Genomic DNA, 24,655 nt, shown 5'->3' with positions numbered 1-24,655 from the left:
CTTTCTTACCTTTTTCTTTTTAACAACCTCTGTCCTCAAACTCACAGAGATCCGCCTGCCTCTGCCTCCCAAGAGCTGGGATCAAAGGCGTGCGCCAAATTGCTTTCAGTCATGGTGTTTGATCATAGCAATAGAAACCTTAACTAACATGGAAATCGGTTCCAGGCCGTGGGTTTATCTCTGTGACAGACGTGTGTGTCATTTGGGAGAGGATCATGGTGGCATTTGAACTTTGGGCTAGAGAAGCCATGGAGCGCTCAGAGCTCAGCGGGCTGGTCTGTGGATCTTGGAAGGGTAAGCATGCTGAGATGGTAAAAGGCCTCGCTTGTGACACTTGAGAGAAGAATTTGAGATTCCCTTAAAGACTTTACCAGCTTTTTGTGGGTGATGCTGTGAACTAGGAGTCTGTCAGCTGGCAGTGAAGAGTAGCTGTAATTAGCAGGAGACCAGAAGCACTGGGGTAAAGACTGTGGGGACATTCGATGCTGAGGCTGGAGGAGAAGCCAGAATTAGGAAGAGCCTGGAATTGTCAACATGAAGTCTTCTGGAGTAACTCCTCACACACACGCGCGCGCACACACACACACACACACACACACTGGTTCAGAGGGTGCTGCGGCTGCATCTCAATGCTGCCAGCCAAACTTGGTTGCTGTGGAAGAGCCGCCTTCGTGCTGCTGATTTTGAAGGCAGGAAGGGGTCGTGGGGAGCAGCTGAGGCTCGGCATGGTATGGCAGGGCTGGAGCCCCCGGAGAGGCCACTGCCGCAGGCACACTTACTTCTTGACCTCTCCCAAGAAGTCGGAAGGAGAAGGCCATGGTCAGGCCGCTCAGAGGACTGATCACTCCTCCCGGGATCAGGCCCTAGAGCCTGAGTGCAAACTGGTTTTATTTGGCTGGTCCTGCAATTCTGCACGTGGACCTTGTTGGCCAACCATCTGTCTCCAGAAGCCTCCTGGTCCCTTACAGACTTAGCCGGAGGCTGAGGTGTACAGCGGCATCCCCAGAACTTGCCAGGTGGAGGTGGGAGGAGAATCAGCAGTTCAAGTTTAGCCTTAGCTATGCCAAGCCTTACCAAGCTCACAGCCAGCCTGGGCTGCATGATGCTCTGTGTCAAAACCAACATGGCAGGCGAGGCGGCTCTGCACTCCTAAATTCAATTCCAGGGCCCCACATGGTAGAAGGAGAAAAGTGATTCTCACAAGTTGTCCTCTGACATCCACACAAGTGCTGTGGCAAATACATATTTAAAAATGCAATAGAATGGCAGCAATAACAACAGAAAGCCTTAAAGTTGAAACTTCCCCGGCTCCCCTTCCTCAGCCCTGGCCACTGCCCTTCTCCCTTTCCTTCTCTGCGAATGTGACAGCTCTTGGGACCTCATGCAAGCGGACTCTCTCTCTGCTTGTTGGAATCATGGTGCCTTCGGGTTTGTGTCCATCCTTCCCGGGGCTGGATAACCTCCCCTCCGGCACAGGTAGCCGCTGATGGCCGCCCTCGAGATCTCCGGGCCTCGTCTACAGACCTGTGTGCTCCCGGGAAGTTGGCCCAGGCATGTGCTTGCTAAGTGAGTATGGTGAGGGCACCCCAGAGGAGGGCACTCACTCCGTGGTCCTCACCCAATCCAGCTCGACCTGGCTACCCAGTACATCAAGGCCGCGGTGAAGAACGTGCCCTCGGTGTTCCTGATGACGGACTCCCAGGTGGCCGAGGAGCAGTTCCTGGTGCTGATCAATGACCTGCTGGCCTCTGGGGAGATCCCAGGGCTGTTTGGGGACGACGACCTGGAAAATATCATCTCCTCCATGCGGCCACAGGTGAAGTCCCTCGGCATGAATGACACCCGAGAGGCCTGCTGGAAGTTCTTCATTGACAAAGTGCGCAAGCAGCTCAAGGTAGGTGGGGCCCACCGAGCGAAGGGCAGGGCTCGGGGCTCTTCCCCCTCTTGCCTGGATCTTTCTCTACAGAGCTGGGACTGTTTCTTCCCAGGAGGAAAGAGTGGTGGTGATGGGGAGCAGCTGAGGAGCTGGGACCTGGGGTCATTTCAAATGGCTGATGGGAGTATCCTGGAGCTAGAGGAAACTGTACAGATGTGTACATCAAGTGTAAATAGATTGAATACCTTGAGGCACCAGAGAGAGCAATTGAGAGTGCTGGCTGTTCTTCCAGAGGACACGAGTTCCATTCCCAGCACCCACATCAGGTAGCTCACAACCACCCATAACTCCAGGGCACGTTCCAAACCTTTCTTCTGGCTCCAGAGGCACCTGCATGCATATATTCTCTCTCTCCTCTCTCTTCTTTCTTTCCTCTCCCTCCTTCTCCCTCTCTGTCCCCCCTCTCTCATGTCTCTCTCCTTCCCTCTCTCCTGTCTCTCTCTCTCCCTCTCTTCTCTCCTTTCCTCCCCTCTCCTCTCCTCTCCTCTCCTGTCTCTCTCTCTCCCTCTCTCCTCTCCTGTCTCTCTCTCTCCCTCTCTCCTCTCCTCTCCTCTCTCTCCCCTCCTTCTCTCTTTCCCTTTCCCTCTCTCTCCCCTCCCTCTCTTATCTCTCTTTTCCTCCTCGCCTCTCTCTCTCTCTCCCCCTCCCTCCCTCCTCTCCCCTCTCTCCCCCTCCCTCCTCTTCCCCCCACTCTCATAAATAGTAATTTCTAAAAACTGACAAGCACTTCTTCAGGGGTGGAAAGCTGGCTAGGGCAGCTAAAAGCACTTGCCACATGAGCCTAACGACCCAAGTTCAATTCTCAGAACCAACAAGAAGGTGGAAGGAAAGGCCCTGCTCCGCAAAGTTGCCCTCTGATATCTACACACATCACACACACACACACACACACACAATCATACACAATCATACATAAAACTTTTAGAGCAGGAAAGCAGCTCCTGACCCTGAGCATTGCCTTGTAGGAAAGCTAAGCTCCTGAACACAGGGTTCAGCTGGAGTGAGCCAGCCCCGCTGCTATGCTGAGCATCAGTGCCCGAATGTTCCCCAGCAAGACAGTGTCCCCTCTGTGTCCCTCTGGCTCTCACAGTCTTGGCAATGGATGGTGCCTGTGGGACTTGAGCTCCTGATGGCTGCAGCGCACTCCCACAGCCCGTCAAGGCCCTAGCCACCAAGGGCTGCCAATGCTGGTCATCTCTAGAGAGATGGGGAGGTCAAGCCATTGGGGTGACCCACACAGCAGCCCAGCCCATCCAACCAAACACTGTGCCCCTGAAAGAAAGGGCCAGAAAGTGAGCAAAGGGAAGGCTGAGACCACGAGAGGCTATGTCCCTGTCCATCAGAAGAGCCCTGGACATTTCCCCACAGCTCTCTCAGGCTGGTTCCCGGGGAGGCCCAGGAAGCCAGTGCCCTGTATGGAAACTGGCCTTCTGGGCCTGAAGGAGATGTTCCATGTCCAGCTGAACTCAAAAGAAATCACAGTTTCCTGGTTGTTAAGTCTCAGTCTGCCCAGGGCAGGACCCATTCCCACCCCTTTCTCACCCAGCCAGGTGTGGGCTATCCTGCACCTCACAGCAGTAGTTAGAGCTATGGAGCTGAGTACTGGCTCACTGAAGGACCCAGCCATGCCTCATACCGCTCTGAAGAGGTGCCCCGTGGACACTGGGGCCCAGAGAGCACTGTGCTAGGAGCCATCTGCCAAAATGGCAGGTCTAACCTCAGCGCGCACGCACACACACACATACACACAGACATTGGTTTCTCCTATATGCAGGTGATTCTGTGTTTCTCCCCCGTGGGCTCTGTCCTGCGTGTGCGAGCCCGGAAGTTCCCTGCTGTGGTCAACTGCACAAGCATCAACTGGTTTCATGAGTGGCCAGAAGATGCCCTGGTGTCCGTCAGTGCTCGCTTCCTGGAGGAGACAGGGGGCATCGAGGTGAGGCAGAGCACACCCCGATCTGGGCTTCATTCAGTCCCTGACACAGGTGTGCTTCCTTGCCAGGCCTCTGGCATAGGTGGCCATGTTTGCAAATCAACCAAGATTGAAACAGAGGTGCCTGGACCATCTGTGGGGCAGAGGCTCCAAGGGCTCATCCTCAGGGAGGAAAGCAGAGAGTCACCGAGCCCAGGGAACCAGCTTAGGAAACGCCCCACAGTGCCTGTGGGTGTGGCTGACATAGGGAAGCGTGTTCTCTTGTGAGATGGAGGCAGGAGGTTCAGGAGTTCAAGACCCAGCCTCAGCTAGGCAGCGAGTCTGAGCCCAGGCTGGGCTACATGAGAAGGTGGACCCCCAAACCCCAGCTCTGCACTTTCCCTGTATGCAAACATGTGAAGGCATGGGCATCTGTGCACATGTGTGTCAAAGGAAAGGCTCTGCTGGGTCCCAGGCGCTGGGATGAAGCCGTGGGGAGGTGACACCCAGCTCAGTGGCACTGCTCTCCTGCGTCTCTTTTCAGTTCCTTCTCTCTCCTTAAAAAGAAATCATCCACTCTGTGGGTGCGTGCACGCGCATGTGCGCTTATCTGCATTTGGGGGATGGCACACACCACTGTGCAGGGGTGGGGTCAGAGGGAGCTTGAGGGTGAGCCCGAAGGGACTGAATTCAGCTCTTCAGGCTTGCTAGCAACCAGCTTTACCCACTGAGCCCTCTTGAAAACGCTCTTTTTGTGTGTGCACTTGTATGTGGGGGAGGCATGGGTGTGTGCATGCGTGTGTCGGTGTGCGTGCGTCCGTGCGTGCACTTCTGCGCTTGTAAGCCAGGGGACTACCTTGGGCACCATCTTCAGGAGCACAGTCCACTTCCTTTGGGAAAAGGTCTCTCACTACCCTGGAACTTGGTGATTATGTAGAGGCTGGCTGGACAGTGAGCCCCCAGGATATTCCTGCCCCCATCCCCACCCACCTCGTCCCTGGGATCATAAGTGAGTGCCGCCACACCGGGCACTTGTGACATGGGTTCTGAGCTGGAACTCGACTCGTGTCCGAAATGAGCCACCTCCTCAGCCCCTCTCCTGCATCTCTTGATGACCGAGGCAGGGCAGGCCTTGGTTCCGCTCGTCGAGGCCCTGAGTGAGTCTCCTGGGCCCTCCGTAGTGAGCTGGGCCCCCAGGAGGAGTGGGTGTGTTATGGGGGCCCAGAGACGCCCCGCCCCGCCCATCTTGTGTCTCCTGGCTTGCAGCCTGAGGTGAAGACCTCCATCAGCCTCTTCATGGCGTATGTGCACACCACCGTGAATGAGATGTCCAAGGTATACCTGACGACCGAGAGGCGCTACAACTACACCACGCCCAAGACCTTTCTGGAGCAGATCAAACTCTATCAGAACCTGCTGGCCAAGAAGAGGCTGGAGCTGGTGGCCAAGATTGAGCGGCTGGAGAACGGCCTCATGAAGCTGCAGAGCACAGCCTCTCAGGTAGGAGCGTTGGCACCTGGGCCGCTGCTGTAGAACCTTCTCGCCGTAGCAGGGCTGGGGCGGGGGTCAGTCACACCCGGGGACAGTCACATGCGGGCCTGACTCCAGCCTTTGCGGACCGGAGAATGGATGAGCAACCAAAGCAACTTTGCTGACATCAGCATTACAGTGGACTCTTGCTCCTGTGATGATGTCATGCCTTGTGTCCAGGAAGGCCCACTTCTCAAGTCCAAGGCCGCCCATGAAAATGCAGCCATTCTTCCCAGCCTCCTCCTCCCTACATAAGTTGGGCCAAGATGGGCCTCTCAGCAGTCCCGGGGGTCCTGGAGCCCCAGTACCAGCGTCTCTCCCATTCTTCCACCCCCTGCAGGACCTCAAACACCCCACCCCACCCCCACCCCAAGGCCTTCAACAACTCTTAACTGACAATTCTTATTAAGGGGGTCCTGTCCGGCCTGGGACTCCCTATGTAGATCAGGCTAGCCTGGAACTCTTGGTAGTCTCCCAATCACCTGGATCACAGATTTGTGCAAATGCCTCCCCCAATACCGCCAAGTTCAGCTGACATTTTTTTATGTGGTCACCTTGACTGCAGCACCCCAGGGTAGGGTCTTACATAGGTACCTTCATGCATACGCTAGTTGCTCAATATAAGATTTCCTTTGATATATTAAAAAAGACTCCAGAAAGAGGCCCTGGGAGCGGGGAGCCAGCCACTCCCGGCAAGCAGCACATGCCATCCTCAGAAGGCATGCGAGGTCTCCTGGCTGCCCCCCACCAGGTGGATGACCTGAAAGCCAAGCTGGCGGTCCAGGAGATCGAGCTTAAACAGAAGAATGAGAACGCGGACAAGCTGATCCAGGTGGTGGGTGTGGAGACCGAGAAGGTCAGCAAGGAGAAGGCCATTGCGGATGAGGAGGAGATCAAGGTCGAGGTCATCAATAAGGTGGGTCTTGAGGGCCTCCCTGAGGGGCCGGGTGCCACCGAAGGCAAGGTTTGCACAAGGACAAACCTCCCGACCCAAGCAACCCCGGGAGAGCAGGCCCAGCCCAAGTTCAGGCTGGATTCTAGGAGGGGTCTGCTTAGAGAATGCCCACAGGCAGCCAAGCTCCTCACAGAGAGTCCCCCGACCCCAGGAGCTGGCTAGGCCCAATCTGGCCTGGCCCTGCACAGGGCACTACCTCACCCGCTTCGCCATCATCTTTGGCGTGCTGTTATTTGTGTTGTTCTGGTTTGGAGCATCGAGCCTAGGACCCCACGATGTTAACCATGGAGTCAGTCCTGGGAGCTAGTGTGGACAGAGGGACCCGGTGCCAGCTGAGCACTCCGAGTCCCTCGGCATGGCGTGTGGTTGGTCACATTTGAGAGCAAGAGTTGAGGGCCAAGGAGACAAGGCGAAAGAGTCCAGTCTCATGAGTGAGCACACACACAGACACACCAGTGACTGGAGCATCCGACAAAGACAGTGGTCCCCGGTATCTGGTGACGGAACTCAGAGGCACTGGGCCTTGGCTGTAGCAAGGAGGAGAATTAACCTCATGCTCCCCATCCCCCTGCCTGCCCTAGTTGGGTGTATGGATGGACAGACGGACGGATGAATATGTGCATGAATGTTTGCACAGGCCTCCGCTGAGCTTTTCCTGCTGGTCCCCCTTCTAGAATGTCACTGAGAAACAGAAAGCCTGCGAAACAGACTTGGCGAAGGCCGAGCCAGCCCTGTTGGCCGCCCAAGAGGCCCTGGATACTCTGAACAAGGTGACCCACGGAGCGGGAAGGAAAGGGGCTGGGGTGGCCAGGCCAAGTCAGTGGTGACCCTCCCAGTCTGGTCTCCACAGAACAACCTGACAGAGCTGAAGTCCTTTGGTTCCCCGCCGGACGCCGTGGTCAATGTCACAGCCGCTGTCATGATCCTGACAGCACCCGGGGGCAAGATCCCCAAGGACAAGAGCTGGAAGGCGGCAAAGATCATGATGGGCAAGGTGGACACGTTCCTGGACTCGCTGAAGAGGTTCGACAAGGAACACATCCCAGAGGCCTGCCTGAAGGCCTTCAAGTAAGCAGCAGGGCAGGGCCAGCCTCACTTCCGGCCGGAGCTGCGGTGGTAAGGTCTGGAAGAGGGCGGCTTCTGTCCGGAGAGCCTGCCACCTCTGTCTCCCGCCTTCAGGCAGGGAGCTGGGGCGGGTAGGAAGCCCTGCAACTGTGCATTTAAACCACAGCTTCTCCCACAAACAGCCGGCAGGCTGGGGGTGGGGGGAGAGGGGCCGGGAACACAACACAGCCAGCCAAGGGCCACAGGACCGGGGAGAGGCCAGCCCTGCCCAGAGGCCTGTCCCTGCCAGAGCAGCTGGCCTCACACACACCCACACACACACACACACACACAGACCACACACGAACCCGGGGGGTATAAGCACCTGTTCTTGTCATGCACACAGGCGCGTGTGCTCAGCATACCTTGACTACTCACCGGGTGTTGGGCCTTTCCAGGGGACAGCGTTGGAACTTGGAAGGTGTCTTCGGGACCCCGCTGACATTTACCAGGCGCTCCCATTTTTGTGAATGCTCCCGGCCATGTGTCCTTCAAACCCTCTGGTGCCACTTGTGGTGCCACTTGTCTCAGGCTAGAAAAGAAGGCCACAACTGTGACCTCAGTATCTCCAGCCCCTGTTTGTGAAGGAGACGGCTCTGATGCTAAAACTATTTGGCCAATATGGAATTATTTGAGGCGCAAAAAGTGTGTGCTGCAGGCGCTGGTGAGATGGCTCAGCAGGGAAAGGCGCTTGCCGCAGAGCCTGACAGCCTGGGTTCATGCTCCAGGACTCATGTGGTAGGGAGGGAGGAGAGAAATGACTCCCACATCTCTGTCCTCCACACCATGGGCACGTGCACAAAAACCTGCACATATGCACAAAAAAAAATATAATGACATTTTTTAAAGATTTATTATTTATGCAGTATAAATAATACACCCTACACGTGTGCCTGAAGGCCAGAAGAGGGCACCAGATCTCACTGTGGATGGTTTGAGCCACCATGTGGTTGCTGGGAGTTGAACTCGAGACCTGCAGAAGAGCAGCCAGTGCTCTTAACCTCTGAGCCAGCTCTCCAGCTCCTAATAGCATTTTTAGGCTGGGCATAGTAGTACACACCTTTAATCCCAGAGGTAGGCAGCTCTGAGCCCGAGGCCAGCCTGGTCTACAGAGATGGTTCCAGGACAGCCAGGACTACACAGAGAAACCCTGCCTCAGCACACACACACCACAGAGACTGAAAAGAAAGAAGAGATGTCAGTATTTCCCGCTGCTGTAAACATGGCTAGGGTGGCCTGAGATGCAGAGCCAGCCACAGGCAGCGGGAACCAGGGCCTGCGTTCTGGCCTAGCCCGGCTCAGCACCCGAGGTTTCCTTCCAGGCCGTACCAGGGCAACCCCACCTTTGACCCCGAGTTCATCCGCTCCAAGTCCACGGCCGCCGCGGGCCTGTGCTCCTGGTGCATCAACATCGTGCGCTTCTATGAGGTCTACTGTGACGTGGCCCCCAAGAGGCAGGCCCTGGAGGAGGCCAATGCTGAGCTGGCTGAGGCGCAGGACAAACTGACCCGGATCAAAAACAAGATTGCCGTAAGTGCTCACCAGCCCGAGGCCCCATGAGACACTGTGCCCCACACACACTCCCTGCCAGCCAGTGTGTGTGCTTTAAAACTCACTGGCACAGCCCACGGTCACTGGCACAGACAGAGGGTGGCGCCCCAGAGCATGCCCGGGGTGGGGTGAGGGATGGAAGGGGACTGATGCCGGGCCTTGAGGCCCTGAGCCTCCTGGAACTGAGAACACCCCCAACTTGGTATTACAGGAACTGAATGCCAACCTGAGCAACCTGACCTCAGCATTCGAGAAAGCGACAGCTGAGAAAATCAAGTGTCAGCAGGAGGCCGACGCCACCAACAGGGTGATCTCACTAGCTAACAGGTAGCTGCTGACCCCTCACCCTGGCCACACCTCCTGTCTCCCAGGCCCCGGAAGGGACACACTGTTAGAAGGGGCATAATTTCCAGTGACCTAGAATCCTTTGCTCTCAGGCTGCAGGTGCCTCAGTGTCCTTGGGGAATGCTGTCTAGGCCTCCCAAGAGCAACAAAGTCCACCTCAGTAGAGTTAGCCCCAAGGCCATAACTATGGGGGGGACAGAGAGTGTTTCTGACAGACAGTCTCTGCACACACTGTTAACACTCACAGTGCGCCAGAGGAGAGCTTTGCCAGCGCCCTGAGCCTCACTGGGAGGGCTCTGCCACTCCCGTCGGGCTGAGGCATGAGTGACTGTGAGGCAGCTGTGCCCAGGGCCCGTGTGAGCAGCCCGAACTTGACTGCTCTGACTGCTCTGACTGCGAGCCACTCTCACGGCGATGCTCTGTGGGCCACTTGCTTCCCAGTGCTTTGCTCACTCGGGCAGCCCCACTGGAAAGCGCAGAGGTGTGAGAGAAACTGACTGTGTGCCCCACATCTAAATCACGTGCTCGGTGGCGAACTCACATGGAGTTCTCTTGTTGCTCCAAGCACGGTTCTGCTGTCGTTGAGGCAGTGTGTCTCAGATAGCCCAGGCTAGCCCCAAACTTCTATGTATCAGAAGATGAACTTCTACTCCCCACCCCCCGCCACCACTCCCCAGATGCTAGTGTCACAGGCGCGGTGCTGGGGATGGAACCCGTGGCCTTGTGTGTGCCACAGCCACAGCTTAGCTGGGATGGCAGGTGTGTGCCCACAGCACCTGGCGCTGCATTTTATACAGGAAGTGCCCTCGCACAGGCCTGCCACCCACAGGTCTGGAGCCAGCACACAGGGTTCGCGGCCTCTGGTGGACGGCACGGCTCTGCAGTCTGAGTGGCAGAGTGCATTATGTGAGCACCTGTTTCCTCTCGGCCTGGGGACTGGCAGCCATTGACCCGTCGGCGGTCAGCACCACTCGGGAGCTCTGGGAGGGCCCCAGCCCCCTTCGCTGGTGGCACAGACGCAGCCCTGCCCACCATCTGTCTGAGGGAGGTGACCTCATCGGTCAAGAAAATCAGAAGTGCCTCCGGGCCGTGGGGAAGCAAGGCCGCTGGGCACGGCACCCACGCACAGTGTCAATCCAGGGGCGGCACTTTCAGACCCACGGGGCACCGGTTAAGACTCGGTACCAGTCTTCCAGCCTGCGGCCTGGGAAGGGCCACACACAGGCTGGGGCCCCACTCCTGCACGGCCAGCAGGGTCCCCCCACATGCTGCATTGCCCCACAGGCACCATGCTCTCAATCCGGCTCCCCTGGCAGCCAAGTGTGCCTGTGGAGCGCAGTGGCCTCGACGCAGTGAAGGGATGTGGCACAGGTGGCCTGGGCAGGGTGAGGGCAGATGCAGCATCCCCTTGTGTCGCCAGGAAGGGCTGGGCTCTGTTTCCCGAGTTCCCTCCAAAGCCCGGCTACTGCCGAGCCACGGACCTTGCTGTCTACAGAGTCCGCTGGCCACTTTGTCTGCTGGCTGGCAGGCCACCCCACCCCCACCCCGTTCCCTGTCCTCTCGCAGACTCGTGGGAGGCCTGGCTTCAGAAAATGTGCGCTGGGCAGAGTCGGTGGAGAACTTCAAGGAACAGGGCGTCACCCTGTGTGGGGACGTCCTGCTCATCTCCGCCTTTGTCTCCTACGTGGGCTACTTCACCAAAAAGTACCGGAATGAACTGATGGAAAAGTTCTGGATCCCCTACATAGATAAACTAAAGGTAAGTACCGCGGCAGCCATGACTCAGGGCTACCGAGGGCCTCCCTGCAGGGCAGACGCAGCCACACCGCACCCCCCCCCCCCCCCCCACCCCCGCCTGGGCTCAGTCAACCCCATCTGCCGGGGCTGACGTCATCTCTGGCATGCTCGCAAAGCTGCTTCTCCATGCGGCAGTGTGAGGGCGTGCCTCCTCTGCTAGCTCACTCTTCAAATTACGTGATCAGGACCAACTTTAGGACATGCGAGCAAAATGAGTAGTGTCAGTAAAAACGGGAGCTCAGTCAGTGAAGTGTTGTGGAGACCTGTGAATTCATAAAAATCCAGGCATGGCAGCATGTATCTGTAGCTCGGGTGCTGATGTTGGTGTGTGGGGGTGAAGACAGGATTTCTGGGGCTTGCTGGCATCCAAACCCACCAAATCAGTGCACTCCAAGTTCAGCAAGAGACCCTGCCTCAAAGCATACACCAGAGTGGGCCTAGAGAGGTGGCCCACTGGCTGCTCTTGCAGAGGACCTGGGTTTGGCTCCCAGCACACACGTGGAGGCTGACAGCCGTCTGTGACTGCAGTTCCTGGGACTCTGAGGCCCTCTTCTGTCCTCTGGGGACCACATACACACACTCGGTGCACACAGACAAGCAGGTGAAACACTATCTACATCAATAAAAGTAAATTAAAAAATAAGGCAGAAGGTTGGCAAAATGGCTTAGTGGGTAAAGCAACATGCTGTCAAGCCTAAAATTCTAGATCTGAGCCCCAGGACCCATGTGGTAGAAGGAGAAAACCAACTCTGCAAGTTGTCCTCTGACCTCATGGCGTTTGAGCACATACACACGTGCTCACACGCACACACACTCAAAGCAAGCAAGGTTCCTTCCCTTGCAGGTCCCAATCCCCATCACGCCAGGCCTGGACCCCTTGACCCTGCTCACAGATGACGCGGATGTGGCCTCCTGGAACAACCAGGGTCTGCCCAGCGACCGCATGTCCACGGAGAACGCCACCATCTTGTGCAACACAGAGCGCTGGCCGCTGATTGTGGATGCCCAGCTTCAGGGCATCAAGTGGATCAAAAACAAATATGGCAGTGAGCTGAAGGCCATTCGCCTGGGGCAGAAGAGGTGCGGCTGGTGCCAGGCAGGGGTCGGTAGGGGTCTGTGCACACACCTGCACCAGGTCCTGTGCAGGCACAGGTGCCTCGGGCCTTTGTGTTTGTTAGAGAGCTGGGGGGCAAGGGTGCAGCCAGCACTGACACATGCCTCACTCCCTGTACATGAGAACATGGCTGGGGCCTCGGGAAGTAGCCCAGGCTTGCCTCGCTCACGTCTTGAGCCCGGAGCTAACTGGGTTTGGTTCCCAGCACACACATGGAGGCCCACAACCATCTGTGATTCCAGTTCCTGGGAGTTACATGAATGCTGGCCCAGCAGCAGAGAATCGACCTTTCCTCCCATCTCACTTACTTGGGAAGGGGAGCTAGGCCTGGGCTCTTTGTGTCCTCTTGGCTGTTGTGTCACTGGCAGGCTCCAGCCTGGGCATTTGTCATCTCGTGTGTGGCCTACATTCTGCTCCTGTAAGAGAAACGAGCAATGCTCCCCATGGCTCCCCAAGCCATGCCCTGTCTCTCTTCTGTCCCCAGCTATCTGGACATTATTGAGCAAGCCATCTCAGAGGGTGACACCTTGCTCATTGAGAACATTGGCGAGACGGTAGAACCTGTGCTGGACCCACTGCTGGGCAGGAACACAATCAAAAAGGGAAGGTAAGTTGTCACTCCCACCCACAGTGAGGGGCCGAGGTGCCTGAAGGGACCCAGGGCTTGAGGGACTGGAAAGGCCGGCGTCACTCCACAGAGGAGGGGGCAGCCGGTGGGAGGGGCCCCTTTCATACACATTTGAAAATCTTGAGATGTAACAGTCCTTTTGCAGAACTCCCTCACAAGTCATATTTCTCCCTTTACTCTGCCTTGTCCCACTGCCACGCCCCCTGGGTGGCTTTTCTTCCCAGTATGTTCCCCTTCTGCCTTATCTGTCTCTGTCTGTCTGTCTGTCTCTATCCATCCATCCACTTGTCCACCTACGGAAGGATGTCTTGCCTGCGTTACTGTGTGCCCCATGTGTGCCTGCTGCCTGTGGAGGCCAGCAGAGGGTGTCAGATCCCCTGGAGCTAGAGTCAGAGACAGCTGTGAGCCACCATGCGGGTTCTGGGAACTGAACCCGGGTCCTCTGGATGAACAGCAAGTGCCCTTAACTGCTGGGCCATCTCTCCAGCCTGGCTTTATGTCCTTTGTTTTAATGGCCCACTGATTTTAATTAGGGCTGCTCTCATGAGCATGGGTGTGGGCCTATTAACCAGAGCACGGGCAACTGCCCAGTAATCACGCCACTAGAGGAAGTGGCCCTCCTTCCCTGAGCAGCCATTAGCTGCCAACCCTCCTCAGTGAGGGGTGAGGCCTCGGGAATTCCTTCTCCCATTTTCAATTTTTTTTTTAATTTTCAAAATATTTTTAATTGCATTTATTTACTTTACGTGTGTGTGTGTGTGTGTGTGTGTGTGTGTGTGTGTGTGTGTGGCCATGTACATGCCACAGGATATGCAGGTCAAAGGCCAACTCATGGGTGTTGGCTGTCTCCCCCTCCCGTGTGAGTCCCAGGGATTGAATTCAGGGTGTGAAGCTTGGCAGAAAGCCCTGTTGCCCACTGAGCTATCTTGCTGGCCCCCTATTTTTACCATAGTAAAGTGGGCATCTCAATGGCAGTCAGCCAAGCTGCGTGACTCCCACAAGGAAACTCCACGCTGACTAAGCGTCTTTCTGCGTCTGCGGCTTTGCCCACTCTGGACAGTAAACTTGAAGTACGAATCGCTTTGTGTCTGAATTTTCCCACTTAGTATCACATTGTCAAGGACTAGCCACACTCAAGCACCTGTCAGTGCTACCTTCCTTTCGAGGCTGCGTGACCTCCCATTGCCTGCGTGACCTCCCATTGCCTGGACCTACCCCAGCTGGTTGTTTTTAATAATCTGCTTTTAGAGCAGCCAGGTGCCCAAGTCCCAGACGAGGGTGACTCGAGCACCCTGACATCCTGGACTCTGACAAGGACCTGACATGAATGCTGATATCCAAGGACTGACTGCCATGAGGAGCATCGAGGAGGCACTGGTGGGCCACCCAGCTGGGTGCGATGGCCCTGTGGCTGAGCTTTGCCCCGCCTCTGCCCCTCCTGCCAGGTACATTAAGATCGGTGACAAGGAGGTAGAGTACCACCCCAACTTCCGGCTGATCCTTCACACCAAGTACTTCAACCCCCACTACAAGCCAGAGATGCAGGCCCAGTGCACGCTCATCAACTTCCTGGTGACCAGGGACGGGCTCGAGGACCAACTCCTGGCCGCCGTGGTAGCCAAAGAGCGCCCAGACCTCGAACAGCTCAAGGTGACAGACATGAGAAATGGGCCAGGCTGGGGCCCGCGGGCCGCCATGAACCTTGCACTGCCACTGTAGGCCCCACATGTTCACGCTCCTGGGACCTCAGCCAGCACCAGTCCTTCCTCCTGCCCCAACTCCGTTCCAAACCGGCAGCCACTGCACCTAGACCAGGGGCTCAGAGCCTTCCAAAAGCCCAAGGATCAAAGAGCATCCCCAGAAGCAAGTCATACCAGGCTGGTGCTGGGCTCCTTAGCAGAGCACTGGTTGAGCATGTGTGAAACTCCTCGTTCATCTCTCAGCATCATAAAGAAAACTTAGGGGTCTTGGCCAGGGATTTGGCTCAATACAGTAACATGTTTGCAGCATAAGCATGAAGACTTGAGTTTGACACACACACCAGAACCCAGAAAAGGTTATTGTGTACTTGCAATCCCAGGGATGGGAAGGTGAAGGAAGAAGGGGCTCTGAGACTCCCTGGCCAGACAGTCTAGCCCAATGGGTAAGCCTGAGATCCCAGTGAGAGACCCTGAACTGAGTCCAATGCGCTGGCCTTCACACATACACGCGCATACATATATGACTGCAAGCATGGACACACAAGCACACACAGGAAGGGTATGCATGAGCAACTGTGTTCCAGCCACTTGCACAGCTCTGCCTCAGCCACACATGTGGCTCTCAGTCTCTACAGCAAGAGGCCTTGACAGCCGGGGTGGGTGGCCCCTCCCTGCTGGCTGTCGCTTCTCCTGCTGGGAGGCCGGGCCTCTACTCTGCTCCACCTGGCAGCAGAGGTGAGACCAGTCACCGGCTGACGCTGCTCTGCTACCCCCTGGGCCCTGCTGCTCCCTGTAGGCGAACCTCACCAAATCTCAGAATGAGTTCAAGATCGTGCTGAAGGAGCTGGAGGATTCTCTCCTGGCTCGGCTGTCGGCTGCGTCGGGGAACTTTCTGGGAGACACCGCCTTGGTGGAAAACCTGGAGACCACCAAGCACACAGCCAATGAGATTGAAGAGAAGGTAGGCCCATCCATGCAGGCCACCAGCACACGGAAGGCTTGGCAGCCCACAGCATGGGTACACCTGGGTGCCAGTAACAGTTTTTTGTGACTTTCAACAAAGTTGAAATGAGGAATTACGTAGGCCAGGTTGGTCTGTGGGTAATTTCTGTGGGGGACAGTCTTGATTCATAATGGATGTGGGACAGCCCAGCCCATTGTGGGTAGCTCCATTCCCTAGGCAGGGATTCCCAAATAATCAAAAGTGAGGAGAAAGCTAGCTGAGCATTTGCACAAACGAGCAAGAACTCACCTCTCTCTCCTGGCTCTTGTGGGTGTGATGCTCTAAGTTCCTGCCTTGAGTTCCCACAATAATAGGCTGCAGCCTGGAACTGTGAGCCAGATAAACCCCTTCCTCCTGCTAGGCTACTTTGGTCAGGATATTTTATCGCAGCAGCAGACAGGGAGAGTTGGCATCTCACTGGCTGAAGGCCTTCTAGGGGATTTGGGAGGAATGAAGGGCTGGGACAGGGGGCCCTCATATGAGTGGATTGCCCCTTTTGTCTGTCCTGAGGTCCAAGAGGCAAAGATCACGGAAGCCAAGATCAACGAGGCGCGAGAGAACTACCGCCCAGCCGCAGAACGGGCCTCCCTGCTCTACTTCATCCTGAATGACCTCAACAAGATCAACCCCATCTACCAGTTCTCCCTTAAGGTCAGCGAAGCAAGGGACGCCAGGCAGGTGGTCCGGGGTAATGGGGAAGCTCACAGGATGTGAGGAAGAGGCCCATCACCGTGATCCTGGGGGGTCACCCCACCTTTCCCTGGTGCCCCGGGGAGTTAACCAGAAGCTGCCAGTGGCCGTTCATCCCCCACGTTCACACTGGCCGCTCCCCAGGCCTTCAACGTGGTGTTTGAGAAAGCCATCCAGAAGACGGCGCCTGCCGACGAGGTGAAGCAGCGCGTGATGAACCTCACGGATGAGATTACCTACTCTGTGTACGTGTACACGGCGCGCGGGCTCTTCGAACGGGACAAGCTCATCTTCCTGGCTCAAGTCACCTTCCAGGTAGCGTGCTGCCTTTCTGCTCATACTGCAGCCTGTGGGCCTGCACCGGGGAGCCCCAGGCTCTTGGGGACCCCTATCCAGGGCTGATGAATACGCCAGCTCGGCACTGCAGTGCAGCCTGGGAGGGCATTTGCCAACGTGTGCCGGCAGTCGTGCCAGAAGTACTGAAAGGTTGGCATGGTGTTCCCTTGGCTCTACAGCCTGTCTCAGCAAGGCATGCGGCACGAGCCCAGAGACCAGGCACTCAGGAGGCTGAGGCAGGAGGCGCACAGAGCCCAGGGGGTCAACAAAGGTGTCAGGAAGGAAGGAAGGGGAAAGGAAAGGATACACAGACAGATGGACAGTGGCCTCTGTCCCTTCTGAAAGCACTGCCCAAGGTGACCGAGCTTTATGTGTCATGGTTCTGGAAACTGGCAAGACCAAGGTCTAGATCAGGATCCCCACGTGGGCCAGTCAGGATGGTACACCCCTTTAATTCCAGCACGCAGTGGGCAGAAGCAGGCAGAGTGCTGAGTTCAAGGCCAGCCTGGTCTAAATGAGCTCCAGGTTAGCCAGGGCTACACAGTGGAAGCCTGTCTCAGCCCATCCTCCTACCCACACAACCCAACACCTCCCCACCCCCTACCCTACCCTACCACACCACACACACACTCACACACACACTCCAGTGCAGGCTGCTTGTGCAATACACATGACAGCCACCTCCAATACCTGTGTGTGCAGCCTGGAACCGCTGCGGTGGACGGGCTTTCCTTTGAGGTTGGTGGGACGTTCTGGATCTAAATTGCGCTGCAGCCCCTGGTGAGTGGCTGATGCCGCTGGGCTGTGCACATTACTGTGATTAGCACACGTGCTTTACGTAGGTCCCTCCCTGATTTAAACACAGAACCGAAGAGCACCTGTCTCTCACGCCCCCTCGACCCCCAGGTCCTCTCCACGAAGAAGGAGCTGAACCCGTCGGAGCTGGACTTTCTCTTAAGGTTCCCCTTCAAGGCAGGCGTCACGTCACCCGTGGACTTCCTGCAGCACCAGAGCTGGGGTGGGATCAAGGTGGGTCCTCGTGGTCAGTATCAGACCCTTGCGACCAGTGCTGAGGGCTGTGCCCCACGGCGGGTGAGGGGCCGGAAGAAGGCGGAAGCCAGGACCATGGCAGCTCACAGACAGCCCTGCGCTTGCGCTGAGGGTCATGTCCCGGGTCTCCACTGACCTGCTCAGGCCCAGGAGGGTGGCAACCACAGGGACCTGCAGCCAGTCCCAGGCCACCCCGTGCCCCGCCCCTTTCTGGGTCTGGTCACTGCCAAGAGACCTGGGGTCCCAGGTTCCAAGCTGCAATCCAAACTGACCCAAGGAAGGCATGGCCTGACGCAAGACAGCCCTGACAGCACCCTCCTTGGAGGGAGAGGGACAGACAAGTCCCCAGGCCACATGCCCCACAGAAGCTTGGGCTGCAGCTGATGGGAAGAACAGCCTTGATCTTAACAACAGGCCAACCCCTCCCCAGAGCGCCCAGCTTCCGGGCGCCTCTCCCCAGGCCCCCACTAAGGGCCACCAGGTAAGGGGCCCACTGACCTAGGACACGCATGTGGTCAGCGCACCGCCACATCTGCCTTAGGCCCTGGCGGAGATGGACGAGTTCAAAAACCTGGACAATGACATCGAGGGCTCTGCCAAGCGGTGGAAGAAGCTGGTGGAGTCGGAAGCCCCGGAGAAGGAGATCTTCCCCAAGGAGTGGAAGAACAAGACGGCGCTGCAGAAGCTGTGCATGGTGCGCTGCATGAGGCCCGACCGCATGACCTACGCCGTCAAGTAAGCGGCCCCGGCCCCGCCTTCCCCTCCTACCTCAGTCCACAGAGGACAGGGCTGAGCTGGGGCGCCCTCTGCTGGCACAGCCGCTGGTGGGGTGCTCGGGCCTTGAGAGCCAGGCTCCTCTTTTATGTGGCAGAGATGCGGAGGCAGGCAGCCCTGACTGACCCTGAACTCGAACTCATCATGTTGCCAAAAACTCTAAACTTTGATCCTCCTGTCTGCCTGCGGAGTGCCAGGGCTACGGATGTGCACACCCAGTTTTATGTGGTGCTGAGGACTGAACCCCAGGCCTTGTACATGCTTGGCAAGCACTTGGCTGACTGACCATCATTCTCAGCCCTGTCCTGGTTTCATGCTGACTGTTGGTGTCTCAGGATGTGATATCGGCTGACACTGGCTGACGCTGGCCCTGCTGGGCTGTGTAGGGATATACCCTGTGACACAGGTGGGGGAGCAGAGTTTCCCACACCAGGCACTAGGGTTGAAAGCATAGTCCTCCCTAGCCACACAGACGGGGTCCCTTACAGGGTATTTGGGGGAGGAAAAAGAAAGGCCATCAGCACTGGGGAACTTTCCATGCCTCAATATAGTGTTGCCTGGTCACCAATAATAAAGGAGGAGCTGTAATTTTAAGACCTGAGCCCTCACAGGTGGAGGTAGATGAAGGAAGGGAGGAACTTAGAGCGGACCCTGCGCCCTGGCTCAGGGCGGATGGGCTGACTTCAATCCATGCAGCCAGCGCACAGTCGGGTTTCCTCAAAGCCACGCACACCCCCACAGAACTCCCCTCTGACAAAGATGGGCTCTCACACAAGCATGCTCACTGTTCGAGGACTTTTCTGTTTTGTTTTTCTCAGCTGGAAAAGGCCAAGGCCAGGATTGGCGGGGAAGAAGGGGACAGTGAAAGACAACATGTCTATGGCTGAGCTAGGGGGAGTGAGAGAAGAGTCCCGACATAGTGAGGGGTATTGGGGAAGCAACACTGCCTGACCGTCTTAGACAGGCAGTGAGACCCCAGAGCCAGCCCCCAGCCTGGGCATACAGCCGAGGTCCTGCTTTCAAAGCTGGCGCTGGGCGGGGGCACCTCACCAGCTCGGGAGACTTACAGCACTAGCCGCCCACGACGAAGGGAAATGTGCAGACACTGAGACAAAAGGTCGCCCTGAGCGCTGGACCACATGAGAGGCCCACCCAAGGGACCTGGAACTCTGGGGCCGGGTTAGAAAGATGGGGTCAGGCAGCTCCGAAGTGGCCTTCCAGGCAGCTCCTGCTCCTTCCTCCAACATCCCGCATGGACATTTCACATCAAGGGCAGCAGCCTCACACCAGCCCCTGGCCCCCTGAGATTGAGGGAGGAGCACGCTGCTGGCTGGGCAACACGGAGGAAGGCAAGGTGGGGCTTCGGGTCAATCCCCAGCACTGTGTGCTAACACACAGGCCCCTGCAATCCCAGCACTTGGAGATGGAGGCAGGAGGGCCATTAACCCATTCACTGATTAAAAACTTAAAAGGGGCAAGATGCCACTTCCCTCCCCTCAATTTCTTCAGAGGACGTTCACCCACCCGGGCCAAAGCCACCCGCACAGCCCTGTCCTGGTCCCAAGCAGGGCCCGGCTGCCTGCGGCCCCACAGAACGTGTTCCCCTCAGGAATTTTGTGGAAGAGAAGATGGGCAATAAGTTTGTAGAAGGCCGGAGCGTGGAATTCTCCAAGTCCTACGAGGAGAGCAGCCCCTCCACACCAATCTTCTTCATCCTGTCCCCCGGGGTGGACCCCCTCAAAGACGTGGAGGCCCTGGGTAAGCACAGCTGCAGAAATGGGCCCTAGAAATGCGATTCAGAATGACAGAGAGGGACCTCGACCTCCCATGGGTACTGCTAGATCAAAGCCAGGCTAGCAAGGGGTGCTGGGGCAGAGAGACTCGCCTGCCAGGGAGAATGAGGAGGGGGCAGATGGGAGGCCCCTCTGTGCAGTCACAACAGCGCCCGAGACTGGGCCTGTCCCTAAAGGCTTAGAAAGCAGGTCTGCCAACAAGCCTTTGCGCTGGCTGGTTTTATGTCAACTTGACACAAACTAAGTCACTGGGAAGAGGGACCCTCAGCTGAGAAGCTGTTTCCCCAGGACTGGCCCGTGGACAGCCTTTGAGGCATTTTCACGGCTGGTGACTGACCTGGGAGGGTCCAGGCCTCTGCGGCTGGTGGTCCTGGGTGCTGTAAGAAAGCAGACTGAGCAGGCCAGGGAACAGCACCCCTCTGTGGCCTTGACTTCAGCTCCCGCCTCCGCCTCCAGGCTCCTGTGTTGAGCCCTGACTTCCCTCATGGTGGGCTGTCATTGGGACGTGTAAACCGAATGAACCCTTCCTCCCCAAGATGCCTTGGGTCATAGTATGACAGGCAGCGACAGAAACCCTGCTAAGACACCTCCCACGTGTTCTCTCCCAACACCGGAAAACTACAAACAGCCCTGGCCGGCTTACTTTGATCATTGCTGGGACAAAACAAAACAAAAAACCTGAAAAAGGTTAACTGGAGAAGGGTTATTTGGGCACAGGCTGAGGGCTCCGTCTGCCGTGGAGCGGAAGGCAGTGGCGGGGCCTGAGGCGGCTGGTGACATTGCACCTGCAGTCAGGTGCTCAGTTCGGGTCTCCTTCCTGATGCTGGGACCCTTTAACACAGTTTCTCACGTTGTGGTGACCCCAGCCATAACATTCTTTGTCGCTACTTCATAACTGTAATTTTCCTACTGTTATGAATCGTGATATAAATATCTGTGTTTTACAGTGGTCCTAGGTAACTGTGAAAAGGTTGTCACACCCCCAAAGGGGTTGTGACCCACAGGTTGAGAACCACTGTCTTTGTTACTCAGCCTTAGACACCAGGCCATAGGCGTGGGACGACTCACACTCAGGCCTCCCCTCTTTTTGAAACACCCTCACAGACATATCTAGTAGGGAGTTTCCGAGATGAATCTATACCCAGTCGTGTTGGCAATCAAAATTGCATACACACACACACACACACACACACACACACACTGGATTAAGACAGTGCAGCAAGAGCTTGCAATTACTCCACTACCAACCAAGTCCACGCTACCTCCTGGATGAAACTCAAAAGCACAGAGCTCACAAAGGTCTCAGGGCTTGTAATCCCATTTACATGAAATGTCCGTGACAGGCCGGTCCACAGGGTTGGAGAGCAGACGGCAGTTGTCAGGCAAGGGGAGTGAGAGGGCACCACTGTTGAAGGTCACGAGGTATCTGGGATGGTGATGGGTACCAGAGCTGCACGGTGTGGCCGGTTTCCCGAACGTCACTGGGCCCCACCTTTCCAGATGGCTGAAGCATGGTCATGTTCCGGGATGTGTTTTCCCCACAATAAACAAGAAGGCAAGCATGTGATGTTCCCGGTTATGGAATGAAGGGCCTGAACCACTGCTCTGAATCACCCTGTACTTTTCCTGTTTTTCCCCTCTTTAGGGAAAAAACTGGGATTTACCATCGACAATGGGAAACTCCATAACGTGTCCCTGGGGCAAGGACAAGAGGTGGTGGCCGAGAATGCCCTGGACGTGGCTGCCGAGAAGGGACACTGGGTCATTCTGCAGGTGAGGGCTGCTCGGCCTCCATGGCCGTGTCACTGGGGATGGGGCAGAGCCTTGGTGGGGCACCATACCTCCATCCTTGTGGCTGGGGGCTGGGGGTTCTGGGGACCACAGTGTCTGTGCTGTGAGCCCTCGGGGACAAACAAGGCTCATCGCAAGGCTAACTAGCAGGGTGGGTAGGGCTGCCACCTTAGCAGGCGGGCCTGAGGCAAGGCTCCTTTGCTACAGAACATTCACCTGGTGGCAAAATGGCTAGGCACCCTGGACAAGAAGGTGGAGCGCTACAGCTCGGGCAGCCATGAGGACTACCGGGTGTTCATCAGCGCTGAGCCCGCCCCAACCCCCGAGGCACACATCATCCCCCAGGGCATCTTGGAAAACGCCATCAAAATCACCAACGAGCCACCCACGGGCATGCACGCCAACCTGCACAAGGCCCTGGACCTTTTCACTCAGGTAGGCGGGGTGAGACCGGTGGCTCCCCACGGCCAGGCAAAGCTGGAAACAGGCCCAGAAAGCTAAGGCTGATTGAGTTCCAGAGGTTCCTCCATGCTGGCCGCCCATCCACGCCATACCAGCACACCCGAACGCTCACGTCAAGTATGTCCCTGCAGGCTGGACAGACTCACCGGCCACCAACGCCATATTCGTGGCATGGCCTCTGTTCAGCTTCTGGACCCTGTCAGCTGGCAGGGTGCCCATCATTACTGTGGCTCCAGAGGCCCTGTCCCATCCTGGGTCACAGTACTCCCTGACCCCTGACCCCACCCTCAGGCACATAGCCTCTACACACAGGGCTCCTCTGAGCCAGCCTTTCAGCCCTCAAGTCAGCTCTGTGGCCCTGCAACCCTGTCATCCCTGTGGCCACTGCTCCCACAAGCCCCCAGCACTCTCCTCCCCTAACCAGCCTGTGCTCTAACTTCTGGGAGCACACGATCCTTCTCCAGGCTGCAGCCCACACCCACAGCTTTGAACCCCTGCGTCCTCCACACACACCTACCCCGATGGGGCACCAGTGAGTGTCTCCGGAACTTCCGTATCTCACCTAATACGTGCACTGCGAGTCCACCACAAACCATTCCCAACCTGCCTTTAAAGGGCCACCACTGTGAAAGTGCGATTGTCACAGAGAACGCGTGGCAGGCATGGGGACAACTGACGGCCAGTCTGTGACCTAGACTGTGGCCATCTGGCGGGGGTGTGGGAGCACACAGGGCAGGGGTCAGGGCTACCCTCGGGTTAGGGGTGAACGCTGTAGGGCACAGCCAGAGCCTGTGAGCTTCGTTCTTACTCTTGCACAAGTCTGGGTGGCAGGTGGGCAGAGCCGGGGGCCCTTCAGCTGCAGCCTCCCAGCTGGCCTTCAGGCGCATGCCCGTGCACGGCCAGCTCCTTTCATAAACAGCATGCTAAAGCTGTTGTTTATAACCGTAGAGGGAGGCCAGCGAGCTGGCTCAGCGGGCAGGGGTGCTTCCCCCCAGTCCTGGCAACACAAAGCATGCAGGATGCAGAGAACTGACCCTGACCCATACACCCCTGTGCACGTAAGCATGTGCGTGACCTGCCTGCAGACCCCACGCCACATGGATTCACAGTAAATTGGGTCTGAATAGATTTTAAGGATGGGTATGCGCGCCTGTAACCTCAGCACCTGGAAGTCCTGAGGGGATCAAGTTCCAGCTGGGCCCGAGCTGCGTGGCAAGACCCAGGGTCAAAAATAAGTACATAAAAAGCGTGTCATATAGGAAACACGCAAGCCAGGAGCATGGCTGTGTAGATAATAAGCCTCCATCCCCCCTTTGGGCCCTCAGACGGCGGCAGTGGCCGCTGTGAAGGTCAGCCAATGGTGTTAGCGGAGACAGAGCTGAGCATCTCTGTGGACTCACCCCTCCTGGCCGGTCTCGTCCGCCCGCAGGACACCCTGGAGATGTGCACCAAGGAGATCGAGTTCAAGTGCATCCTCTTCGCCCTGTGCTACTTCCACGCCGTTGTCGCCGAGAGGCGCAAGTTTGGTGCCCAGGGCTGGAACCGCTCCTACCCCTTCAACAACGGGGACCTGACCATCTCCATCAACGTGCTCTACAATTACCTGGAGGCCAACTCCAAGGTGAGGGGGCAGGGCTAAGTGCCCAAAACAACCCGGGACGGGGCAGGACCGCTGCTTCCTTTCCTCGGGGCTGCTGTTTAGACCGGGCCTCTCCAGTTCCTGGCTTCATCACCAGACAACTGGAAAAGGCGCACACGGATGGGAGGGTGGCAAAGCCAGTATATGCAGAAGCGAAAGCGGCTGTGAGCTCTGAGAATCAGAGTGCCCATGGGCCCCAAGCCTTTGTCCAGGCCTTCCTTTATGCCATGTAGGGAGGAACTTGCTAAGGGCAGAGTAAGAACGTGTCTCCATTTTGGTGGCCAGCTTGGGTCATGTGCTTCTCTAGCACACCCGTTCTTCCCCGTGATGCATCTTACTTGAACTATACACAGGCCCAGCCATGTACAGGAGTAAAATGGTGGAGGGCTGGAGAGATGGCTCAGGGGTTAAAGACACTTGCTGCTCTTTCAGAGGATCCAAGTTCAGTTCCCAGCACTCGTAACGGTGAGGCTCACGGGTCACCTGTGCTGGGCGATCTACACACACACACACACACACACACACACACACACACACACACACAC

The 24,655-nt window shown here is 56.9% G+C and overlaps 1 protein-coding gene across 1 annotated transcript in view; it reads left to right on the top strand.

Moving 5' to 3' along the window:
• Dnah17 (dynein axonemal heavy chain 17) overlaps positions 1-24,655 on the top strand; it is a 96,470-nt gene that overhangs the window by 63,615 nt on the left and 8,200 nt on the right. Inside the window, exons 54-74 of the mRNA XM_055592467.1 lie at positions 1,628-1,894; positions 3,711-3,872; positions 5,115-5,348; positions 6,130-6,294; positions 7,008-7,103; positions 7,184-7,401; positions 8,760-8,967; positions 9,200-9,315; positions 10,900-11,092; positions 11,975-12,210; positions 12,729-12,851; positions 14,318-14,522; positions 15,369-15,533; positions 16,086-16,226; positions 16,410-16,580; positions 17,508-17,630; positions 18,193-18,386; positions 20,035-20,183; positions 21,864-21,991; positions 22,217-22,444; positions 23,901-24,092. Coding sequence (XP_055448442.1) covers positions 1,628-1,894; positions 3,711-3,872; positions 5,115-5,348; positions 6,130-6,294; positions 7,008-7,103; positions 7,184-7,401; positions 8,760-8,967; positions 9,200-9,315; positions 10,900-11,092; positions 11,975-12,210; positions 12,729-12,851; positions 14,318-14,522; positions 15,369-15,533; positions 16,086-16,226; positions 16,410-16,580; positions 17,508-17,630; positions 18,193-18,386; positions 20,035-20,183; positions 21,864-21,991; positions 22,217-22,444; positions 23,901-24,092 — 3,714 coding nt within the window. The remainder of the gene's footprint in view (positions 1-1,627; positions 1,895-3,710; positions 3,873-5,114; positions 5,349-6,129; positions 6,295-7,007; positions 7,104-7,183; positions 7,402-8,759; positions 8,968-9,199; positions 9,316-10,899; positions 11,093-11,974; positions 12,211-12,728; positions 12,852-14,317; positions 14,523-15,368; positions 15,534-16,085; positions 16,227-16,409; positions 16,581-17,507; positions 17,631-18,192; positions 18,387-20,034; positions 20,184-21,863; positions 21,992-22,216; positions 22,445-23,900; positions 24,093-24,655) is intronic.

This window comes from Psammomys obesus, unplaced genomic scaffold (genome assembly GCF_907164565.1).
Source record: "Psammomys obesus unplaced genomic scaffold, mPsaObe1.curated_primary_1811, whole genome shotgun sequence".
Taxonomy (NCBI): domain Eukaryota; kingdom Metazoa; phylum Chordata; class Mammalia; order Rodentia; family Muridae; genus Psammomys; species Psammomys obesus.
This window is presented reverse-complemented; position numbering and strand designations above follow the sequence as displayed.